This window comes from Xenopus laevis, chromosome 7S (genome assembly GCF_017654675.1).
Source record: "Xenopus laevis strain J_2021 chromosome 7S, Xenopus_laevis_v10.1, whole genome shotgun sequence".
Taxonomy (NCBI): Eukaryota; Metazoa; Chordata; class Amphibia; order Anura; family Pipidae; genus Xenopus; species Xenopus laevis.
Genome location: NC_054384.1, coordinates 20669141 through 20693969, shown reverse-complemented (window position 1 = coordinate 20693969; position 24829 = coordinate 20669141). Strand labels below are relative to the sequence as shown.

The 24829-nt window shown below is 39.0% G+C and overlaps 1 protein-coding gene across 2 annotated transcripts in view; it reads right to left on the bottom strand.

The window, feature by feature from the left end:
• oga.S (O-GlcNAcase S homeolog) overlaps positions 1–24829 on the bottom strand; it is a 29683-nt gene extending 4854 nt beyond the window's left edge. The window contains exons 1-15 of one of the 2 annotated variants that reach the window (XM_018227458.2): positions 24342–24829; positions 19423–19474; positions 18771–18868; positions 17668–17798; positions 16480–16651; positions 16113–16211; positions 14913–15197; positions 14462–14620; positions 13533–14143; positions 12614–12673; positions 12140–12314; positions 9135–9220; positions 8247–8351; positions 1216–1304; positions 929–1121 (exon numbers count right to left, since the gene is read on the bottom strand). In XM_018227458.2, coding sequence (XP_018082947.1) covers positions 929–1121; positions 1216–1304; positions 8247–8351; positions 9135–9220; positions 12140–12314; positions 12614–12673; positions 13533–14143; positions 14462–14620; positions 14913–15197; positions 16113–16211; positions 16480–16651; positions 17668–17798; positions 18771–18868; positions 19423–19474; positions 24342–24504 — 2478 coding nt within the window. In that variant the 5' untranslated portion in view covers positions 24505–24829. The remainder of the gene's footprint in view (positions 1–928; positions 1122–1215; positions 1305–8246; positions 8352–9134; positions 9221–12139; positions 12315–12613; positions 12674–13532; positions 14144–14461; positions 14621–14912; positions 15198–16112; positions 16212–16479; positions 16652–17667; positions 17799–18770; positions 18869–19422; positions 19475–24341) is intronic. The other variant, XM_018227459.2, reaches the window with a different exon arrangement.

Below are 24829 nucleotides of genomic sequence, written 5' to 3'. Positions count from 1 at the left end.
TTGTTAGGGGCCCTAAGGTGTTTAATCATGTGCTATGGGGGTGCTGTGTTTTCCACGGGAGAGGAGGCGGTATATGATTTAAGGGTATGTCTTAATATGGCAACTTTTTTCACATATGAGTGATGAGTCATATCCATGCATTTTGCACCAACCATTTGTTTTTTTGGTGTGCTACCACCATTAATGTGGACATCGTCTTGTGGTAACATGGGTGTGGTTTAAAGTGGGTGTGGTATAGAAAGTGGCTAACACTGGCTTCCAAGGTTGTTGCAACCATAGCCTGAACTGGTTGGCTTGCTACATTGTAACTGGGTGGGTGGGTGTTTCACTCTCCACTACTTAATGTAGCGGTTTTGCCCTCCACCATGTAGGCCAGAAAAATTCCAGCTCTCTGTACCACAGAAGTTGGACAGCATAGAGCAATGATTTCTAGAACTCCTGTTATAGCAATCTGTTCATAAAACAACCATCCTCTGTGGATATCAGTGAGTGGTCTATCTTATTCCTTTAAAGGGCTACTGAAAGGGCTAATTCTATAATTGCTGGGATATGCTTTACAACATTTCTTTAATAGCATAGTCATCATTTCTGCAAAGACTTTTATCAAAAGACTCATCAATTTGACTGGCACAGCAATAACTGTTACTCATTACCAATCACAGCGATCTAAGTCATTATTTGTTAGACTTCATTGAATTGTAGCATTTCAGGCTCAAACAGCCCCCCCATAGACCCAGTAATTAGAGGTTGTCAATAGGTCTGCATAGCAGCCCCTACGGCATTTCCCAGAATCTACAGGTGGTTAGTGGACCCAACAACAAGTTAAATGGGGACCCAGTGAAAAACCAATGTCCCTTGAATGCATGGCTGCACCCCCTTCCCTGATGTGCCTGACAACACCTCCTACTGGTGGAAAACAAATTGTTACCTCAGCTGCAGAGAGCTCCTTGTCACTTTTGGGTTTGGTATATTTCTCCTGCATGAACGGAATCCAGGAATGTTTGCACTCTTTTACATAGGGGGCAACATCCACTGTGCCCACGGCATATCCACAGATACCATCCTCGTCTTCCAGGACAAAACAATAGTTAAGGCTATGAGACAGAAGTCCACCAACAAGCCTAGATTTGACAGGGGGGGGAATATATATATCTTTATACACGTGACAATTCATATCTGAAATATAAAAATAGTGTTTGAGTTGTCTACACTTACTTGTCTCCAATCAGGTCAGGCTGACTTTCAAAAGGTAGGTCGTCCATTGCATCATCATACATTTCTCTACAAATTTTGTACACGGACGCCTGTAAGTTAGAAAACATTCTGAATCAGTACAGCCCACAATAATACAGAATATTCCTGTTTAACATTTCTCTGATTGAGAAATACTATGAGTGAAACAGCATGAGATGGTGTATATTATACAAATATTTACAATAGTTAGATTTACCTGATAGGACGAATGATTTACCCAACTGTATAAGAAGGGAAAATATTACGGAGTCTGCTGATGCCTGAAACACCAAACCACATCCCTGAGGCTTGCATTCTGCACTAAATAAGGTCTGCTTTTTTTTCAGTGCCCCTGACAAAGAGGCCCAGCTATGAGGGGTCAAAACATGTTGGGGTTTCACATGTAATTCTAATAAAGTATTGTTTTCTTTCTTTATTTGTGTGCCATGCGATTACTTTATGTTAGGACATTTGGGGATCTTAAAGGTGACCCCAGCAGTGAGTACCTCACCATAATGTTATATGGGAGTGATGCCTTTTTTTTTTTAAGAGAGCTGCACATTTTCAGTTAAAAAAACCCAAAACATATCAACTTTTAAAGGAGAACTAAAGTGTAACTAAAAAAGTAGCTAGAAATGTTGTATTATGTTTTGTGCTTCTGTATCAGCCCAAGGCAACCACAGCCCTTTAGCAGTAAAGATCTGTGTCTCCAAAGATGCCCCAGTAGCTCCCCATCTTCTTTTCTGCTGATTCACTGCACATGCTCTGTGCTGCTGTCACTTACTGAGCTTAGGGACCCACTCACAGTAAACAGTACATATATAATTGAAATGTCACAATATAAGGCTGATTAGTAATTAATACAGATAATTACTACATGGCAGCACAGAAACCAGTGCAGATAGCATCAGAATTTATTAAACAGCCCTGTAGCATCATCTTATATTACAGACCAACCTAATCTTCTGATTGATAATTTGTGACGAGCCCTAAGCTTAGCTTCTCAACAGCTGCTCAGAACCCACTGAGCATGTGAGTGTCGCAGACACTTTCCAAGATGGTGACCCCCTGTGACAAGTTTGAAGTCCTGGATCATTGCTGCTATTGACAAGCTGAAACTTTAGGCTGGTGCAATAAGTTCAGTATAAAAACTATGGCCTTTTTAGCCACATTAATTTTTAGGGTTTAGTTCTCCTTTAAATCTTTAGTCAAGGTTTTGACCTTGCTCATGATATACACCAGTCAGGAAGCAACATCGCTGTTGCACTCTATATGCCGCATAAACTGTAAAGGGAATTAAGAAACCGGCTTTATGTTTGATTCAATAAAAGGTCTCAAAAACATATTATATAAACTACATAAAGATCTGAAACATGCACCATGCAAAGACATTGTTAGGGACGACCCATAAGTTGCAAGATTCAACATTAAACAGGGGGTCTGAAATTAAATACTGGGAAAGCATGAAGCGCACTAGGCTTTAAATGCATGGGATTTGTACTGTTTTCAGATTTGTAAAAGTCAAAAATGCTTTTAACCTCATTTTTGTGTTAAATATGCAGTTTACCCATTTTGGTCACTACGGGCACTTTATGCACAATTTTCATAATTACACCAAAGAACCCACTGAAACTGTATTATATGGGAAGTTGCCTCTCCCAATTATTTAAAATACAACACAAACCTGGGTAAACATTTTCGAAATTTTGATTTAAAGTTATGCAGAAGAACTGAACCTCCCAAAGTCTATTAGTCCTGGTTTATTCCTGGGTACCACTGAATAGCGCTAGGGGATTTAGAAGTATTGATGGGTGATAATGACCAATTTTAAAAAAAAGGCAAAAAAATTTGCCAAACAAATTGAAGTCAATCAGTATTTTTTTCACTTATTTTTCTTTACTATACATTAGAGTCTATGGGTGTTTTTTCATGGACTATTTATAAGCCTTCTTATGCTCCATGGGAATAAAACAATTGCAATGCAATGGATGAAATCAGCACCTCCTTCACTGGAAAAGAAATGGATTAAGTCTCAACTGGAACTGTATATATTCATATATAACTAGAGAAGTACCAGCTGTGAAACCTCCATTTTATATTCCCTGGTTGTAAGTGTTCCCACATTTTACATCATTTTTGTGGTGCTACCAGTATATAATGCATTTCCCTGTTTATACACCATTTTTTCTGGTCCTCTCAATAAATAAAATGGGGCTTCTACTGTAAGTTTAAATATGGCTATCAATTCTTACCAGCTGATAATCTATACTGGTTAACTCTTCTTAGTCAAGTCTGCCACATGCTTGTTTGTTCTAAACTTATTTAAATGCAATAAAAAGAAACAATACGGGGCACATTTACTTAGTTCGAGTGAAGGAATAGAATAAAAAAAACTTCAAATTTCGAATGATTTTTTTGGCTACTTCAACCATCGAATTGGCTACTTCGACCACGACTTTGAATCAAACTAAAAATCGTTCGACTATTCGATCATTCGATAGTCGAAGTACTGTCTCTTTAAAAAAAACTTCGACCCCCTACTTCGGCAAGTAAAACCTACCGAGGTGCAATGTTAGCCAATGGGGAAGGTACCCATAGGCTTTCTAAGCTTTTTTTGGTTGTGGAAAAATCGTTCGCTCAATGGATTAAAATCCTTTGAATCGTTCGATTTGAAGGATTTAATCGTTCCATCGAACTAATTGCGGTAAATCCTTCGACTTCGATATTCGAAGTCAAAGGATTTACCTTCGGCAGTCGAGGGTTAATTAACGATATTTGACCCTATGTAAATCTGCCCCTACAAAACTGATTTAAACAAGGTGAATTATTTTTTTGGGGAAATAAAGGGGGATTTACAATGTGATTTAGTTCCTCAGGGAATGAAAAGGTTTAAGACCAATTAATTCATTGGCGTTTTTCTCCAATGCAATCAATCCAAACTTGGTTAATACTTTTTTGTAACTAAGAACTGCACAGAATAGTCTGGATGGGGCCTTACTAGCACTTTGTAGAGGGGAAGAACTACCCACCCTGAGAGTCTGCACTATTTAAAGGGTAAAAACTTGCTCAGGAGCCCCCTGAATTATACTGCCTGCTTTAGGCAAGTATCCACCAGTATTCTTATATCATTTGCCATCAAGATTTGCCTGTCTTGGCATTGTGGTGTGTAATTACTATGTACATTAGATTTATAACCTTAAATTTAAAAGGGTTGTTCACCTTTGAGATTACTTTTAGTATGCTGCAGAGAGTGATATTCTGAGAAAATGTGCAATTGGTTTTAATTTTTTAATATTTGTGGTTTTCCAGATATTTAGCTTTTTATGCAGCAGTTATTCAATTGGCATTTTTAGCAATCTGGTTGCTAGGGTCCAAATTACCCTTGCAACCATGTATCAATCTGAATAAGACACTGGAATATAAATATGAGAGGGCCTGAATAGAAAGAGGAGTAATAAAAATTAAAATAAAATGTGTAGCCTTACAGAGGGGTCAGTGACGCCCATTTGAAAGCTGCAAAGATTCAGAGGAAAAAAAAACTGGAAATTCTACCACATACTAAAGGGCCGATTCACTAACTTCGAGTGAAGGATTCGAAGTTAAAAAACTTCGAATTTCGAAGTATTTTTTGGGCTACTTCGACCTTCGACTACGACTTTGAATCGAAGGATTCGAATTAAAAATCGTTCGACTATTCGACCATTCGATAGTCGAAGTACTGAATCTAAAAAAAACTTCGACCCCCTAGTTCGCCATCTAAAAGCTACCGAAGTCAATGTTAGCCTATGAGGAAGGTCCCCATAGGCTTGGCTAACTTTTTTTGATCGAAGGATATTCCTTTGATCGTTGAATTTAAATCCTTCGAATCGTTCGATTCGAAGGATTTAATCGATCGAAGGAATTATCCTTCGATCGAACTATCTGCGCTAAATCCTTCGACTTCGATATTCGAAGTCGAAAGGTTTTTAATTCCTAGTCGAATATCGAGGGTTAATTAACCCTCGATATTCGACCCTTAGTGAATCGGCCCCTAAAAGTTAACTTAAAAGGTGAACCACCCCTTTAAAGACACTAAATCAATGTTATGTGCCACTTAGTCATCCAGATGGTTCCTAATTCTCACACTGGTTTCAGTGTCCACTGGTTTCAGTGTCCGCATCAGTCATTAATGCAGATACTAAATACAGTTATGTTCAGAATATTAGCAGTGTGTTTAAAAAGTGAATAAAGATCAGAATCCTTATAATGGCTTTTCTTTCCATACATACAAATGCATTGGGAAGACTGCACATTCTATTCCAAGTCAAAATTTCAATACAAATGTAACAAATTTACGTTATTCCTTTACAGAAAGTGAAGAAATTGGAACATTAGGCTGTTCCAAAAATAAGTCTGCATTCTTCTTTACAAACAAACATTCACTGTATAAACTGACAAATGTTTCAAGATTTTGTTTTCCTTTGAATCACTGAACTAATATTTAGTTGTATAAACAGTGTCCACCAACGTCTGGCATCTGTTCCATTACACAATTCTTCTGCATTTCTTGGTTTTGCCTCAGAAACAGCATTTTTGATTTCACCCAAGTTTAATATTGGATTAAGGTCCAGGGATTGGGCTGGCCACTCTATAAAGTCAATCTTGTTGGTCGGAACCAAGATGTTGCTCTTTTACTGGTGTGTTTGGGCTCGTTGTCTTGTTGAAGCACCCATTTCAAGGGCATTTCCTCTTCACCATAAGACAACATGACCTCTTCAAGTATTTTGATGTATTGAATCTGATCCATGATCCCTGGTATGAGATAAATAGGCCCAACATCATAGTATGAGTAACATCCCCATATCATGATGCTTGCTCCACCAGGCTTCATTGGCTTCACAATGTACTGTGACTTGAATTCAGTGTTTGGGGGTCGTCTGACAAACTGTCAAAAAGAACAATCTTGCTTTCATCAGTCCAAAAAATGGTGCGCCATTTCTCTTTAGGCTAGTCGATGTGTTCTTTGGCAAACTGTAACCTCTTCAGCACATGGGTTTTTTTTTCAACAATGGAACTTTGCGGGGGCTTCTTGCTGATATCTTGGCTTCACATAGGCGTCTTCTAATTGTAACAGTATCACAGGTAACTTTACACCTTTTTTTGATCTTCCTGGAGCTGATCACTAGCTGAGTCATTGCCATTTTGGCTATTCTTCTATCCATTCAAATGGCAGTTTTCGGTCTTTCAGGTTTTGGTTGCCATTTGAGATCATTTTAGTTGAGCAGCCTATAATTTTATGCACTTCTTTATATCTTTTTCTCCTCTCCAATCAACTTTTTATTCAAAGTACGCTGTTCATATGAACAATGTCTGGAACCACCCGTTTTACTCAGATTTTAAGAAATGCACTATAACAAGCATGCACATTTGCTCCTTCCTTCCTTCCTTAAAGGAAAACTATACCCCCAAAATGAATACTTAAGCAACAGATAGTTTATATCAAATTGAATGACATATTAAAGAATCTTACCAAACTGGAATATATATTTACATAAATATTGCCCTTTTACATCTCTTGCCTTGAGCCACCATTTCGTGACTGTATCTGTGCTGCCTCAGAGATCACCTGACCAGAAATACTACAACACTAACTGTAACAGGAAGAAGTGAGGAAGCAAAAGGCAGAACTCTGTCTGTTAATTGGCTCATGTGACCTTACATGTGGTTTGTATGTGTACACAGTGAATCTTACGATCCCAGGGGGCGGCCCTTATTTTTTAAAATGGCAATTTTCTATTTATGATTACCCAATGGCACATACTACTAAAAAAGTATATTATTATGATAATGGAGCAGGGTTTTACACATGAGCTGTTTTACTCAGTATCTTTTAATAGAGACCTACATTGTTTGGGGGGTATAGTTTTCCTTTAAATAAGGGCCGTAATTGACACCTGTTTTTTCACAGAATGAATGACCTCACTAATTGAACTCCACACTGCTATTATTTGGAACAAGCTATGATTTTGAACACTGCTATTATTTGGAACAAGCCTCAATTAATGATTCAATGACACAAAATCAGAAGCATGAATGGCATGACTGTTGGGTCTGTTGGTTTTCTATTACTCTACTACACCAACCAGCAAATGATTTGCCATGATTTCTACCAAAAACAGTGATTGATCGTGTTAGTGATGTTCGACTGATTCTGAACTGTAAATGTAAACCCAATACAGAACCCTGTGGCACACTGCTTACAGCCCTAGCCCAATTACTGAATGAACTAATGTCAAGTACTTTTTGCACACAACCATTTTTAAATATTGGAATCACATCATCTTTTTTACAATACCAGATTTAGTCAGAATAAACGGCCTGGCTTAATCTAAACTAAGCACTTGTGTGTATATTTCATCCAGCCCCAGAGCCTTGTTCTCATTTAACTTTTTTTAACTGTTCAAGAATCATGTCCTATATTTAAGTCACTGACAAATTGGTTGGGCTAACCCTTCTGTACTACTACAGTGTGAGTCTTGTTCCAGTGGTTCCTCTACTATACATACTGAGGAAGAGAGTCCACTGTATTTCAATTTTTTAATGGACCCACACTTTCAGTCTGCAATTACTTAATAATAGAACATATATAAATGCTTTGGCATTGATCTTAGCAAGCAATATATTTTTCCTCTTGATTTCTGCTTTACAACAGAATTTTAAAAGGAAATATTAAATCTGTCTTCTCTGAGCTCTATTTTTTTTTTTTTAAATGCTTTCTCCTCCCATCTGTTTAACATCCGATCAAAAGAGTATATTCCATGGACATATACTAAATGGCACTAATGATAACACATAAGGTTAATGCTTTTGTTTTTTGGTTTTAATACTACGCAACACTTATTTTTATATGTGCTGAACTTGGGAACTGAGGTTTCAAACCAAAGAACACCCACTCTAGTAATAAGCATAATTCTGCAGAAACATTGACCTTTTACTAACACTATTTAAAAATGGAAATTATCACCTTTACTCACCTCATCTTTAGGATAGTATGGTCTAATTGTGTAGACTTTCGATGTGGGAGTCAAGGGGGGAGGTTGAAAAAAGAGGTCATTTGCTGCCTCAATTGGAAGCAAACGCTGTGAAAAACAAAAGGAAATTAATCAGATACAGCAAGAACAAAAAATATCGGCAATGTAGAACATCGAAGAAAATAAAACAATGTGACAGGTACAGGGGCAAAAAGGTACATACAAAATTGCGCAGGACAATTTTTTTCTGCTATGGATTAACCTTTACCAATCACCATTACAGGTCACCTTCGGAAAGGAACGACAACACTGCAAATGGTACATGGAGAGGTTTGGTCTGAAGAGGGTTTACTCTGACAAGGGGAGACCTGTCGTCCCAATAGACATTGTAAGGCAACATGCTGCGCGTTTCAGTGCACCTGTGAGGGGGGGGGGGAAATGCATCGCATGAAAATCCATGAACAAAGTTGGCTTTATAAGCAAACAAGTGCAATTCAATTAACTTTACTTGCTACAAGGAGAGTACCCACAGATCATACAGACTTGACAAACCCGTTCCCACCCGTTTGATCATGGAAATTCAGTGAGCAGCCAACCATGCGCATGCTGTGTTCGCCTGCCAGTGCCAAGAATATTGCTGCGCAACCTGCAAAGGAATATGGTGAAATGCAACCCATACCGCTGCGCTACGCAGGCGCTGGGAAACACAGCATCTCCTCTTGCACCTGAAAACAGGATGATAAATTATTTTATAATAGGTCTATGCTTATTAGATAGTGACAGTCGTAGCCTTCAGCAGACCAAGCCTTTCAAAACCTCAGATGCACAGAAATGTTGGTTGAAAATAAAGTGGAAAAATAAAGTCATTCAGTTTTGAATTTATTTCGATACCTGGAACTCTCCTGCTAGACCACCTCTAAAGGCCCAGGGTTCTTGGTCTCCACTTAAGAACTGTGCTGAAGATTGACTACGGCACCCTGTTGAGATCAGATCCAAGCGGAGAACGTTACAAGGGGGTATTCAAGAGCGTCTACATTTCCAGCAAGCTGAGATAATGTGGAAAAGGCTCTCTAACTTCCTTGTTACCCACTGTTCCAAGGCTGTAATAACTCTGTGCCTTTCAAATACCACAGCACACCCCATTACCAGAAAGGATGAAACAGGGAAACCCATTTATAACTCCATGGGGTAAAGAAGCATTCTTTATATACACCTCGCTTGCGGCTACTTTGATCATGCGTATTTCCATCTCTGAAATTAGCATTACAACAGCCCTAAAGAATAACCTGATCTATCTGAAGTCACATTTACAAATTATTTGACTGTAGATATGGAATGGAATGTATACCGCCCCTAAAATGCAGCAATAGCTATTCAGCTGTAAACGAATTCACGTCTTGAATGTAATACAAATGTTGCAGACAAACAGAATATTCATTTGCAGTAAAACATGCGAGTGGTATAGCAAATCAATGTAACCCTAGACCAGCCTGAAAACAAGATACACATACAGTATATCTAAATTAGGTTTATTTTCCTAAATGTTGGAAGGATTACCCAATTCTGGTTCTAGAAACAGGAATAGGATATAAAGGTTGATAAAATGCGTATTGTAAAAGGCTCAAATATTATTAAGCTCAGCTATACAGAAATAATTATAGCAAAAGGGAAAATTTATTTATAGGGTATGCTTTACATGGCCTTTCTTATAGATAATTTTTGTGTTTCTTACCACGAGTTAGAGGTGAATCTGTGCGACCTGGGCTACATAGTCATACAAAATAGAAGGCTAACTACTATACAATCAGAATGGAAAGGCATACCAATTGGTCACCAAATACAGGACTATAAAAATGGTGCTTAATTAATCTGTAATGAAATTATGCCGCAAAGAGAAAATATTTGACCCTAACTACATCATTTGCTCCCATGTGTCATAAAGCCACAGTTTATTACAAGCAAATGCTAGCATAGTGATCCACAAATGCTTTATATTATTTTTACTTATTATTTGAACTTTTATGCAGCTTACAGAAAATCTATACAGTATCCTCCGGATTTTTCTTATTTGAATAAAATGGATACTTTTGCCGATAGCTGCAAGCTGGTCAGGTATCAGATCGGCTGCTCACTGCCCGAATGGTGATTCACTGCATGGTGCAAAGTACAAGTATGGGATCAGGAAACCCATTATCCAGAAAGCTCCGAATTACAGAAAGGCCATCTCCCATAGACTCCATTTTATTAAAATAATCCAAAATGTTGTTTTTTTTCTCTGTAATAATAAAACAGTAAGTTGTACTTAATCCAACTCAAAATATAATTCATCTTTATTGGAAGCAAAACCAGCCTATTGGGTTTATTTAATGTTTACATGATTTTCTAGTAGTCTTAAGGTATGAAGATCCAAATTACCGAAAGATCCATTATCCGGAAAACCCCAGGTCCTGAGCATTCTGGATAACAGGTCCCATACCTGTACTTGGATTTCTGGTTAACATACAAATTGTGTGGCAATGTGTTCAGCTCAATAGGATGCCAGAAATTAGCCCCTTGGTGATGCGAGGAAAAGACTGATATTGCTTAAGTTTTGCACCAGTGCTTACAGTATCTAGTATCAAGTTATTTAGTAATTGTGACTTCAGATTTACAGAGTATGAGTCTGACTATCCTGCCAATCTCATAACAGGCAACATTTAAATGCACTGCAGAAGGCTGCACAGATCTTGTTTTGTCCATCCAATAGCAGAAGAGACTTGTGCAGAGGGTTCGCTCATCTGTGCACATTGAGGAAGACACAATAAAGTCATTAGTAAGTTGGGGAACAGAATAATTGTGTTGTCATAAAGACTGAAAACAAAAAGGGGTGTTCTGAAATCACCTGCAACCTCATTGATGGAATGAGGATGAATTGTTGCATATAAATTGCTTGTTTACTGCAATACAAATGCGTATGGAAATGTTTCTATACACATATAACTCAATCATTAAAAAGCACTGCATTTTGTTATTTTTAATGACAATGCAGACTTTTTCTTTTTGGAAGACTGGAGATAATGAGTCCAGGAAAACCAATGACCTTCACTAGATTAATACCAAGCGAGACTGTTTTCTGATATACAGATAGTTAAGAGATTCCCCAGTATCGCTGCCTGCTGTGTAATTTTAAAGCAAGTTCCCAGACTCCTTCACTAATCGACATTGAAACCTGAAAACAAAATGGAGGCTACCTATGTAGCCCAGGCCATGCTGGTGCATAAATATGGTTCTCAAATGGAACTTCTATATCATTATATATCTATATACAATATATACCTGTGTATATATAAAAAACAGTGAATGCTTGCTATAGCTACATACAATTTATATGTATAAATTGCCAGCTTGTTTTTACATTTTGTGGATAGCATTCAGAGCACCCCACCCACCCCCAAATTAATCCACATAAATCCTTAAGCACCAGAATAGCCTTGCGCCAAAGCTCGCGTGCGCAGAGGGCAGTCTTACTGGTTTCCAGGGTTGTAGCGCTACAAAATTTCTGTTAAAACAGCAATGAATGTTATCGCCACACAGCAAGCAGCAGGTCTACTGGGTTGAAAATCTGAACTACTATGATTTTTGGTGGTCTCGAACAAAGAAGTTTCCTATAGAACTCTACCCATTTGCTTTCAGTCCAGTTCACAAAAATGAAAACAATTACATTTGACACAACTGCAGTAATCCAAGGGGGGGGAAAACAAAATGTACAAATCTTTATGGAGTCTTAAAATACAAGTAAAGTTTTTCTAGTTTCATTAGTATCTTCTAAAAGGATGTTTTCCCCGCCCTGAAATACACACTTTGAGAGCATCAGATCATTATTCACGTGGGCAAATAAATGGCCATGGAGAACCTACCGAGCCACTGCACAAAGGACTTCACCAATGAGATGATGCTCTTTATGTCCCACACATAAGGATATAAGTCATAAAGGATTGTTCGGTTTGGGCAGTTGGAAAGGCGAGTAAACATTGACATCACAACGCTGCACATTTCTTCAAATTTAGCTGCTCTCTCTCTCCATTCTGCAATCTGAAAAATAAGCAGAGACATATTTATGCAACAGCAAAGAGTATGGAGAACACTAATCCACCAAGTCAATTCAGGTTAGATTTGCACTTGTCTTGGGAAGATGCAGCCATGAGAAGAACATTAGCTTTTGACTTTTGACCTATGCACAAAATTCACATCTTCTATTGTGTGACTTCATTAATAACAAATCAACATTCCAATCTCCTGCTAATAAACAAATACAATCTTGGAAAATCATGGCTTAATCATGGGGGTGGGGTCAATCTGTTAGGCAACCCCCAGTGATTAAAACTGCTTACCTCGGACCTCTCTGCTGAAAACTGTCTCACAACTGGGGTTCTTTGCTCAGCCAGAATCTCCTATAATCATAACAAAGGGTTATATTCCTGCTGACTTGTGTTTAGTAGAGTGGAACACTTATGTTGACATTCATATTCCTTGGTTTATAACCAAAGAAAGGGAGTTGTTCCTGATGCTTACATGTTTAGTAGTTTCCATTAAAGCCCAATTTCCATCAACTAAGCCTTCACTTGAACTTATCCCTTTGCCACTAATTCATGCTTTGAAAATCATCAGGTCAGATAGAGTTTGGCTATAAGGTTTGCGAATGTCTACGGCAGCAGGAGAGGGACGAAAGTTGTACATAAGGCAGAAATGACTAAATACATTTGTAACACCCATGCAGAAAGCAACAGACATTATTACATAAAATTATGGGAACCGTTATCCAATGCTCAGGACCTGGGGATTTCCAGATCTTTCCCTAATTCAGAGCTTTCTGGATAACGGGTTTCCGGATACCTGCTCCCATACCTGTATTACCCTCCTAATATTTTCATTTGACAAATACAAAAAATCCTATGTTAATAAAATAAACTTATGTAGCCTTCAAATAATTGATTTATTGGCAGAAACACAATTTAGTCCTAAATGTCATTCTACTTCATTTAACGTAGGATGGAGGCACTGATTTTTTTAGACAAGTCCCTTTTGGTCTTATTTTATCTTTTATGGATTTAGAAATATTTGCCATGCGGAAATAAATATAGCATCCCATAAAAGAATTAGCAGTAGCGGGACCAGTTAAATTCCCAAAATGTCAAACCAATAAGCAGAAAACAAGTGAACATTCCAAATGCACGGTCTGCATTCCTTCACACTAAACCAGCACAAGGGAGCTTTATGACTAAGCAGAAAATAAAAAGACAATGCACTTACTTTATCGGCTTCTTTGCCTCCACAGTTCACACTCACTACACTGCTATTGGCACGTAGCCACTGAAATTCCTTTAGCATCTGAACACCTTTTGGCCCGTGTTCGTAAGGCAGGTAAAATAAATCGGCAAGTAGTTGTAAATCCTCGAGACTCAATGCTTCAGCTGTATAAAGGGGCTTTTCATTTGGACCTGGGACAAATTGTTCCTTGTTTACTTGCTCATCTGTCTGCATAGGAGCAACGTCGCTGCACAAGTCCTCTTGCATGCAGGCTTCAGAAGACTTTGCTTCAACCACAATCTCTTTGTCTGTGTCCATTGGTTTTAACTCTTCCGACATTTTGGTTTCGGAAATATCTGCTAATATGTGGCTAACGTTTTTATTTATGTCTTCTAGCTTTTCTACCACCATATCCATAGGTTCCTCCTCAGGCTGCTTTTTCTCTTCTTCCTTTAACAACATTGGGGGTTCAGCACTTAAAGGAGCCCCTTGGCTCATAATAGGCTGTTGATAAACTGTTGTGACAGTGGTTGCTGAATTGAGGGTTGGTGCAGAAACTAATGGCATCATTCCAATAACACTTGCTTTAGCTCCACTGTGGGCTATTTGGCGACCTGGTAAAAATCAACGCAGAAACCAAAATTCACAAAAATTTGATTAGATAAAAGATAACCTGAGAGTAGCTAATATAACATAAAAAATATTTACATACACCAATTAAGCACAAAAGCCTCTTCACTAAAACTACTTTAATACCACAATGCAACTTGCAACTTTTTAGTTGCACCTCAAAAAACGGTCTTAAATGTCTTAAAGCCCCCATATATTTTGGGGCATTTTAACTCACATGCCCAGGTATTCTGCATTTTGAAGTTTCTAAAAGCAGTGGCTTTGCAATCCCTGCACAAAGTTGCAAAATATAATAAACTTACTGCTATACTGATTTGGAACCCCAAATTCTTGCAGCCATTCTGTTAAAGCCAATTTTAAAGCCATTTGAGGGCTATATAACACATCAGTTTCAATATCTTCATCGCTCCCTTCATTCTCCAGCTTAATCTGAATAGACACGGTGCTATCTTCACTGTCAGCTATAAAGAAATGCAAAAGGTTAGAAAATCTATAATGAGAACATTCAACATTTCTGCTTAGACACAAGCATAAAAATCCTTACTGCTCTACCTGACACTTACTAGTGATGTTAGTCAGGAGTGCAAAAAGACAGAACATTTTTTTTTTTTTTTTTTAAAAAAAAGCAGAAATAATAAGTAAACACATCTATACCTGGCCATACCCAATAAGTGAAAATCTTTACATATTCCCTGCTTTTAGCAATGACAACTATACCAGTGAAAATATACAAAAGCATTAAACCATACTTACTCATAACCACATCTTTTCTAACCCCGTTCATGTTGGACTTATACCAAGTAGCTAAGGTGTGAATTGCAACAAAATTGGATTCAAATTCACAATTTGGGTTAGTTAGGACTCCCCGAAGCCTTGGGATCAGCTCAGTAGAGCGACCTTTGAAAGGGCCAAGAAAGAGTCTCTTTTGATCGTAGTCATTTGCATGTATGTTGTCCCATATAACTGGAGATCTCTTTAGAATCTTGGTGACTTCTTCAATAGACTCCACAGGAATCTCTTGGGAAACCACCTTGGGACCTGTAAAAACCATAAATGTCATGAGCACAAGATTATATATGCAGGGGTGCACGGCCAAATAAAGACTCCCTTAATCATGCATGTATGTATGTGTATATATATATATATATATATATATATATATATATATATATATATATATATATATATATATATATATATATATATATATATATATATATATATATATATATATATACACACACATGATGGGAGTCTTTCCCAAAATGTGTAAGGTGATGTTGTTAAACCTATTGCTGCAATAAACTTCTTCTGTTTTTTCCGGATCCATCTGATCATATTGCTGATTTGACCTATTTGGTTTACTCAAACAGATTATCTGACTCAATTGTGTCCATACAGAATTAATCACTCCTCATTACATTCTGATCAATCACCTAGCATAGTACTTCTGCCTTTCAATATGGTCAAATCAGCTAAAATAAATGTTTTAAAGAAAAGATTGCACATAGTCTTCTAGGGGGTCCTTTATCCTAGATCACTTGTTATTTTGGGGGAGACAATTGATCCCTGATGATAGCATTTGTGTTTGGGCTTAATGGTTCACTTCGATCGGGTTTTGAAAATACCAAAACAAATCAGATGGCTGGCAAACCTACTTTAGATAAGATGTACTAGAAGCCAGCAGTGAACGAATCCTAGAAAAAGCATAGCACAGAAATTTCTTACAGTAAATTTGTTATTTAAATAGGGTGCATTGTATCTCCCCAACCGCCAAAACAATATAGTTCCTTTCTTGGGTTTCTCATGCTGCAAGAGACATTCTAAACTAATACTGCCACAAAGCTGGCACTGTGCATGTTAACTGAATTTAAATAAGCCAACAAAAGAAAGGCCCAAAACAGTAATATTTAGAATTATTCATCAATTCTATATTTGAAACCTTTATTGTACCTGTCCAAAGAACATCTATTCCTGGCAGCAATTTCTCTCCAACAGTATGCAGATAGGAAGACTGAGCAACATTTGGGTAGCAAAATGTCCCACAGTATTCTGAAAAAGGAACAGGTCTTAGCTGATTTTATTAACAATATACATATAAAATTAATTATTTATGCCATACATTTAAAAACAGAAATATAAAAAAAGCACAATTACATAGCGCTATTAAAAACACCTTTATCCTTCAGCTTGATATAGAGGTATTCTGGCACAGCATAATGAAGAGGCTTACTACTACTACTACTACTACTACTACTACTACTATCTTATGAATCATTGATCATAACAGAAAAATAAATGCATTGGCCAAAGTTATTACCTGTTGGACAAAACAAAAATGTCTCTGGCTCACTGAGATACTGAAAAATTTCATTGGTTAGAGCAACCTGTGCATGGGCAAAAGAACTGAAAACCTCTTTGTCTGCCGGGCACATATTGTGATCAATATCATCAAAGAGCAATGCAAATGATCTGCATCCAAACTGAGAGACCTGGAAAAAAAATTAAAGAAAATGTATTATAAAACTGATTTTAAATGTACATTACTACAGCTAAGAATTACTTAATTATGATATTTAAGTACATTTTCATAAGAGCAAGATTCTGTTTTTTTAAAAGCATTTTGTACACAAAGTTGTACTTCTTACCTTTAACAAAACATTGCATTAATGAATCTAGCACAATATATCTGCTAAACATCCATGTACACCAGGGGTCCCAAACCTTTTTTACTCGTTAGCCACATTTAAATGTAAAAAAGAGTTGGGGAGCAACACAAGCATGAAAAAGTCCATGGGGATGTCAATTAAGGGCTGTTACTGGCGGTTTGGTAGCCCCTATATGGACTGGTAGCCTAAAGAGGTTCTTTTTGGCAGTACACCTGGTTTTAATGCAACCAAAACTTGCCTCCAAACCAGGAATTAAAAAATAAGCACCTGCTTTAATGCCACTGCGAGCAACATCCAAGGGGTTGGGGAGCAACATGTTGCTCGTGAGCTACTGGTTGGGGACCACTGGTGTACACCAAAGATAGATCAGTATAAGGGTAGACTTACACGGACGTTTTCGACGCAATCCGACGTGCTGCAACAAATCGCATGCAACGGAAATAAGGTAAGTGAATGCATTGTCGGATGAAGTTGCAGCATTGATCAGACCCGACGGTAGGATGCAGACGCCGAGTCTGCATCAGACAGTCATGTCGCGCCAGATCAATGCTGCGACTTCATCCAACATTTCTATCTTTTAACTTATTTCCGTCGAAAGTGATTTGTCGCAGCGTGTCGGATTGCGCCGAAAACGTCTGTGTAGTCCTACCTTAAGTGTAGAGGTTTACCTTTACCAAACACCTGAGGATACACCAGGATTGAATGGCAGCTATAGGCAAAATCCCCAGTATAGAGATGAAGTTATCCTGTGGGCCATGGTTATAAGGAAACTGAAATAATGACGACTGGGTATTATCCTGAACTACAAAAAGGATTCCAGAATCTTTAGCAAGATTTACCTGATCCAGCTTGCGCTTTAATGTAGACACCTCTTTTTGGTTTGAAAAAGTTATGTCAAGGCCAGGTGATATGGCATAGATAAACTCAATGCCAAATTCTTGTGCTGCGGCTATCAGAGTCATAAGCTGATCTGCAACAAGATAAAAATATGAGTTTAAAAAAACGGTCAAGTCTTCACGTTTGTTTTTGTTGTGTATCACTACAAAAGGTATCACTACAGAGATTAACTGGCCCCTGCATTGTTTAAACCTCAAATTCAGACTAACCCCCTGTATTGTTCACACCTGTGATCCTCCTGCATTGTTCACACATGTGACAGATCTATTGTTTATATCCTAAAGACCTGTCCTGTGTGCCATTCTCTGCTTGCCCTATGCTACCTGTGGGATGTAAGCCTGTTAGGGGATTGTTCTTGGGGTTTGTTAGCATTTGGAAATTGTCTTTAAGGGCCCCTAAAGTGTTTAATCGTGTGTTGGGGGGTTGTTGTATTATCCACATGGGAGGATGAGGCATATGGATTTAAGGGTATGTTTTAACATGACTTCAATTTTTCACATATGAGTGATGAGGTATTTTCCTGCGGTGAGCACCAACCATTTGGTTTTTTGGTGTGCTACCACCGTTAATGTGGATATGATCTTAAAAGTTCTTGTGGTAACATGGGTGTGGTTTACAGTAGGTGTGGTTTAAAAGGGGGAGTGGCCAACACTGACTTCTATTATCGGCCCTCCACCACATAGGCCAGTAAAATTTTGGCCCTCGGTACCACAGAAGTTGGACAGCACTGATCTAGAACATTTCTCTCTCATTTTGGCCAAGGGATCTGGGCCTGCCTGAACTAGTATGGCATAAAGCCAGGTTGTTTCTCTTTTCTACGCAAATACACCTCTAGAGTCGGATTCAGTTCGGTATTCGGCCGAATCTTTCACCAAGGATTCAGGGATTTGGCCGAATCCCAAATAGTAGATTCGGTGCATCCCTAATATACTTGCTGTTGTTGCGTTTTGCAAAATAACAGGTGTCTTTGCTCATTCTGGCATAGGAAACCTACCTACATCATTAAATAAATGACCAACACAGCCTTAAATAATTGTGTATTTACCCGCTTCTTCCACAGAGTACATTTCTCTCCAAAACATTCTGTGCTTGTAATCGTCTTTTGGAGCATATAGGTATGTGTTAATACCCCACTTCTGAAGCCTGTAGTAAACATGAAAATAAAAGTGATAATCAGTCAGGAATGGAAGTGTATAAGCACTATAATGACTTATTTATTCTACTTTACTGAGCATTAGCCCCACTTAAAAGCCTGAGAAGCCTGAAAAGTTGCCTGTTTTTTCTGACCGAATAAACACAACTTTTCACTTTTGCAACAAAGAGGTGCTGCAGCGATATTTTTTCTAGTTTAATTATGGCATTGGCATGCTCCTATATTATGCAATGCAGCTCATGTATTTTAATTAATGATTTTTTACTTTAATACTATGCTACATTTAAAGGACAAAACCATTTTTGTTCCACCACTATACAAGAAAAACAAGTACGCAGGGGTGATTTTTCTTCGTGTGTGTTTGTACAGCAGCACTGACTTTTGTGATTTTGGGTGCTCTAGAACCTTGTATACCACAGAGACCAGCATGGTTCAAATTCCTCTTGCAGAACACCACTGGCCCATTTGTTGCAAGACCCTGTAGGCACAGTGTCTTCAGGGGTAAAAAAATTAAAAGAACATGTATCTCCATGTCATTACTTACCTTCTAAAAAGCTCCTTCCGTTGCTCCATGGTCCATGGCCTTCCATAGAAACCTGATAAAAGAGATAATCATTACAATAACATACAAACTGCTGCAGTAAAGTCAATATTATCCAACATTATAATTCAGATGATAAAAAATGAATGACTCAGCCAAAAAAAACTCCAAACATCAAAACTTAAAACATCATCCAAGGTTGAATCACTTCAACTCCCACACAGGAGTTTGCCTTAATTTTATATGCTAAACAAGGCACTTTCCCTTTAAAACACCATGGTAAATTTAATGTAAATAGACAGAGGTCTTACACACATTCTGAAAAGCTTCCGTGGTGGCTTACAGTTGATTTTAGAGAAATTCAAAAGAGAGAATGCTGTCCAGTGTTTGAGCAATTTGTGAGAAATTCAGCAAAAGGTAAATTTGCTGTGGTTTAGTAGAAAATCTTCTGCAGTGACAATTACATAGAATATTTTCATGTTTAGGCTACAATTTTCCAACAGTCCCTAATTAAAGATGCAAGATCAAATGGTCCCCCGTGGAAAATTGATTTGCACAAAATCTCTGTGCGATTGGATAGTGGCATTTGGGCATGTGGTTCAATGGAACAGTACAGAGCTATTTTATACAGTTAGCTTCTTTCAACACTTGAATTTTATTAACTTTGTAGGCAACAGCTTGAGAGGCTCATAAAACGATCCAATTGATTGCACTTGCTTGGTAAATGTGAACACAAATTGAATTACAATGATTGGTGAGGCTGGGCCAACAGGTCAGCAGTTATATATCATTATGGAGACCCTTATGGGGAGTCATCTATGGATTAGCACCCTGTAATTCGATTTAAAAGGGTGTGCGCCTTCTCTTTCTATTTTTGGGCCAACAGGTCAGGGCTGTACTGCTTTCTAAAAAAAAATCTCGGAACAAGTGTCTGTAGACCCCAAAGCTGTAGGTTAGCTCTATTGGGACAGGTGTCAGGTAATGAGCTTGAATGCACCTTTATTTCAATACTTTCCCCCAGCAACTCTTACAAAAACATATATTGCATATATGCTCAAAGAAACATCTTTATTTCTTGCCAGTAGCAAACTAATACAAAGCTAAAAATGTCTTCTATGTTTAATCATTGAAATTAATATTATATACATAATGGAGTTAGATGTAGTTTCTGCATTTGCAGTGTATTGCAAAGATCTCTGGACAATGCTGCAAAATGGAGGGAGATTAAAGGGGTTGTTCAGTTGGTTTCAGATAGATCACTAGAAAAAGACATTTTCCAGTAACTTTCTATTTGTGACCGTTTTTCTAATGCTGAATTGTAAAGCGTCATTTCTCACCTTCTAAAGCAGCTCTGGGAGGGGGGGGGGTCATTGACTCTTTAACTAGTGATGTGCCGATACCCACTGGTCAGCTGGTTCAAACTGACCTCACTGCCCCATTTGCATTCTTCTGACTTACTGTTTTGTAGGCGTGTGCCGCCCACCTAGCCCCTTCTGTGATGTCACTGGCGGGGCGGCACAGGTCTATATTAGGAAGTCGGGTTCTGGTGGGAGCGGATTGAGACAAGCGGATCGCGACACGCGGGACCTGACCGGGCACAGGTAGAGTTTTTCTCACCCCGCACATTACTACTTTAACTGTTCTAAATTGATACATTTAGTTGATGCATTGTTATCTTTGTCCCTGCTGAGCAGAATCTCTGGGTTTCATTACAGGTAGCTGGTAGAATTGATACAATAGTTGCTAATACTCCACAGATACTGCTGAGAAATGTATCAACTAAATGTAGCAAATTTTAACAGTTCGGATTCTGCACCTGGATCACTGAGCTGCCAGACCGAAACCCCGTTGACAGAAAAACATTCAACTTTAAAGGGGTTCTTCACCTTCAAACACTTTTTTTTAGTTTAGTTGTTTTCAGATTGTTCCCCAGAAAGAAATACTTTTTTTAAATGACTTTCCATTATTTATTTTTTACTATTTTTCCAAAATCTAAGTTTAAAGTCCCTGTCTCTGGTGTTTCACTCTGGCAGCTCCGTAATTCAGGCACAGACTTCAAACTGTTGCAATTTTGCAACATTTAGTTGATAAATTTCTCAGCAGCATCTTTGGAATATTAGCAACTATTGTATCAATTACAACAGTTGCCTGTAATGAAGTCCAGAGATTCTGCTCAGCAGGGACAAAGATAAGAAATGTATCAACTAAATGTATCAATTTAGAACAGTTTACATGGTCGGCGACCCCCCTGCACTACACTTAAGGGAGCTAGCACACGGGCAGATTTGGGGAGATTTAGTTGCCTGGCGACTAATTGCCTCTTCTGCGGGGCGACAATCTCCCCGAACTGCCTTCCCCCTGCATTCCGCCTGCTATAATGAGAAAACGCAAACGCCAATGCACTTGTGGTGCTTCGATTTCTGAAATCGCCCGAAGTTTCCTCGTGAGGCATTATAGCAGGCGGAAGGCAGTTTAAGGAGGAAGGCGACTAAATCTCCCTGAATCTGCCTGTGTGCTAAAGCCCTAAATATTAGAAAAATGGTGACACATAGAAAATAGAAAGTAATTGGAAAAAGTCCTTATTTCAGGTGATCTATCTGAAAACAACTAGTTGTTTGAAGGTGAACAACCTCTTCAAGCTTAAATTTTAGGAAACAAGGTAAAAAATAAAAATTGGAAAGCGACTGAAAAAAGTCATTGTTTATGGTTAACAATCTGAAAACAACTGTATTCAAAACGTGTTTGGATGGTGAACTACCCCTTTAAGCAAAGAGAAGAGTAAAACGCTGAACCTGTGCTATGTTTTAGCTTGCACCAGGCTCTGGTCTCTGCTTGGAGAGAGAGAGAGAGAGAGAGAGAGAGAGAGAGGGCTGTTACAAAGATAATATGGAGCCATGAGAAATACATGTTATGAGGGGGATCATTTTGGATTGTGGAGAAATTATTAAAAATGAAAAAAAATGCAGTTACTGTCACAAAGCTGTGTAGCAAACTTAGGACAAGTAAGCGTGAACTGAGAACTGCTTAGAGAAACTGATGCCTGTGCGTGCCACACAAGAAAGAAAGCAGCGAGACAGTTTTACATGAATAATTAGCATGTTATAGTATTTCACAGCATGCTGCATTCATGTACCCTTTGGGATATAGCCCAGTTGAGAGAAAACTAAACCCAAAACACATCAGGTACTTTAAAGGAGAACAAAATGTATTATCACTGGGTGGAGGAAAGGTGTTAGACACCTAATTATTAAGCCTAGTCCCTTAGGGCAATGATATATGTGTCATATTGCCCCCTGCATTCATTTGTGGTGACGAAAGTGACGAGTAGGTGCTGAAAATCAATGAGAGTATAACACTCACGGGGTATCATGATATGTACATTTTTGGGTGACTGAGATTTCAGTGTTTTACCTGCAGCGATTTTCTGCAGCCACCATGCCAAGGAATTTTCAGGCGATTAGTTGTGACAAAATGCCAAGTGTCATCTGTCCACGGCACTTTCTACTGAACGCGGTGTCACCACATTTCCCTGTGCCGACCAGAGATGGTGCATGCACTGGGCAGAATTGCTTTGACACATGGACCCAACTTCAAAAGAAATGCTAAATCACTCAGGGTGCCGATATCTTAGGCATTTTATTTATTTATTTATTTTATAACCCCTTGCCAGTGCTCCTTTTTCAGAAACAAATACAAAGTTGGAGTGAAGAACAATAAAGGAACAAAGGTAAAGGTCTGATACGAAAGGCAAGATATACTAGTATTGCTCCCCTGAGGTCACACCCTATGTAAGTGAAACATGGACGTGTACCAGAATACAAGCTGCAAATGTATTTACTGCCTGTTGAGAACTCTGCTGATGTCAATGCCTTTGTTTATTCTACAAACGAAGGTTGTGGAAAGATGACTTATTTTCTACATAGGCTATGGTAATGGAGGAAGCAATGGAGGTGCACACCATCAGTTGTTAATCTTTGATTAGAAGCCTGTTAGTATGTAATTCCCCTGGATACTCCGTCCTGATATTCATAAATCATGTAACTGTGTCAGAGAAGATGGGAAAACATACAGCAGCAGAATAACTGCTAATAAGCTTTTATTTTGTGTCCACACGACATGTTTCGGGCTGCAAAGGCCCTTTCTCAGGCAGCCATGACCCGTCACTCGCATAATGAAAAGCTGCCCCAAATTGCTCATTATACATATGCACGTGACGTCACATACACGTTATGCACATGCAAATGACTGGACATGGCTGCTTGCACCAGGAGCTCCATTGGGTGCAAGTAACGCATGCAGAGGGCATTTAAAAAAAAAAAAACGACGGTTATCCCCAGCCGGAATGCAGGCTTTATTAGCCCGTACCTTTGGTTGGGGATAACATTTTTAACCAACAGGTGCCCTTTAAGCAGTCTCACATTTTCTGGTGACTTTCCTTAGACAGTTTTGGGACAAAAATCTGCTGGCCACCAAAATGACTAGATGTTGACCTGTCGCACTAATATTTATTGAAATTCTATATATATATTTTTTTAGGGCCTCATGGGTAGGGACGCACCGAATCCACTATTTTGGATTCGGCCGAATCCATCTTGGAAGATTCAGCCGAATACCGAACCGAATCCTAATTCGCATATGCAAATAAGTGGCTGGAAGGGTAAAAAGTTTTGTAACAATAAGTCACGTGAAATCCCGCCCTCCCCACAATTTGATTATGCAAATTAGGATTTGGATTCGGTTCGGCCAGGCACAAGGATTCGGCCGAATCCTGCAGAAAAAGGCAGAATCTTGGCCGAATCCTGAAACGATCGGTGCATCCCTACTCATGGGGCCCTTATACCTTCTACCTTCTGGGTCCCCCCTCTGTAGTCTGGTAACCCTGCCCACACACAAATCCCTAAGACTCCAGGCCTCCCACATACCCTCCACTACTCCGCACAGGAACCTCCGGGGACAAGACGTCTCTGTCTCGGTGTCCTCGCCCGCCGCGGTTGGGGGAGTCATTTCAGGGGCCAGGGTGGCGGGTCTGGGTTCCTTTTCTGCTTCTGATAAGGCAGCCGACGTCTGACCGTCCTTCTGTACCATCCTCGGAGCTGCCACCAAATGACCCGTCAAGGGACTGGGTTGGGGGTACAATCGCCTCTCTCGGCTCTTCCTTTTGGGTGGAGGGGCTCAGTGCGCAGGCGCCAGGAACCGGATGGAACCGGTCGCCGATGCTCTCTCCGTTACAATGCCGAATCCAAGACGATATTCGGTATCTACGGAGAACGACTATGATGCGATTTAGCGCACTGCGCTGCGCGGACACCGGGCCAACTATGGTCTTTGGAACAGTCCGAGAACCAGACGCTGCGGACAAGACGTCAAGTTTCTGTTTATGTCGCACTGCGCCTGCGCAGATACTAGCGTG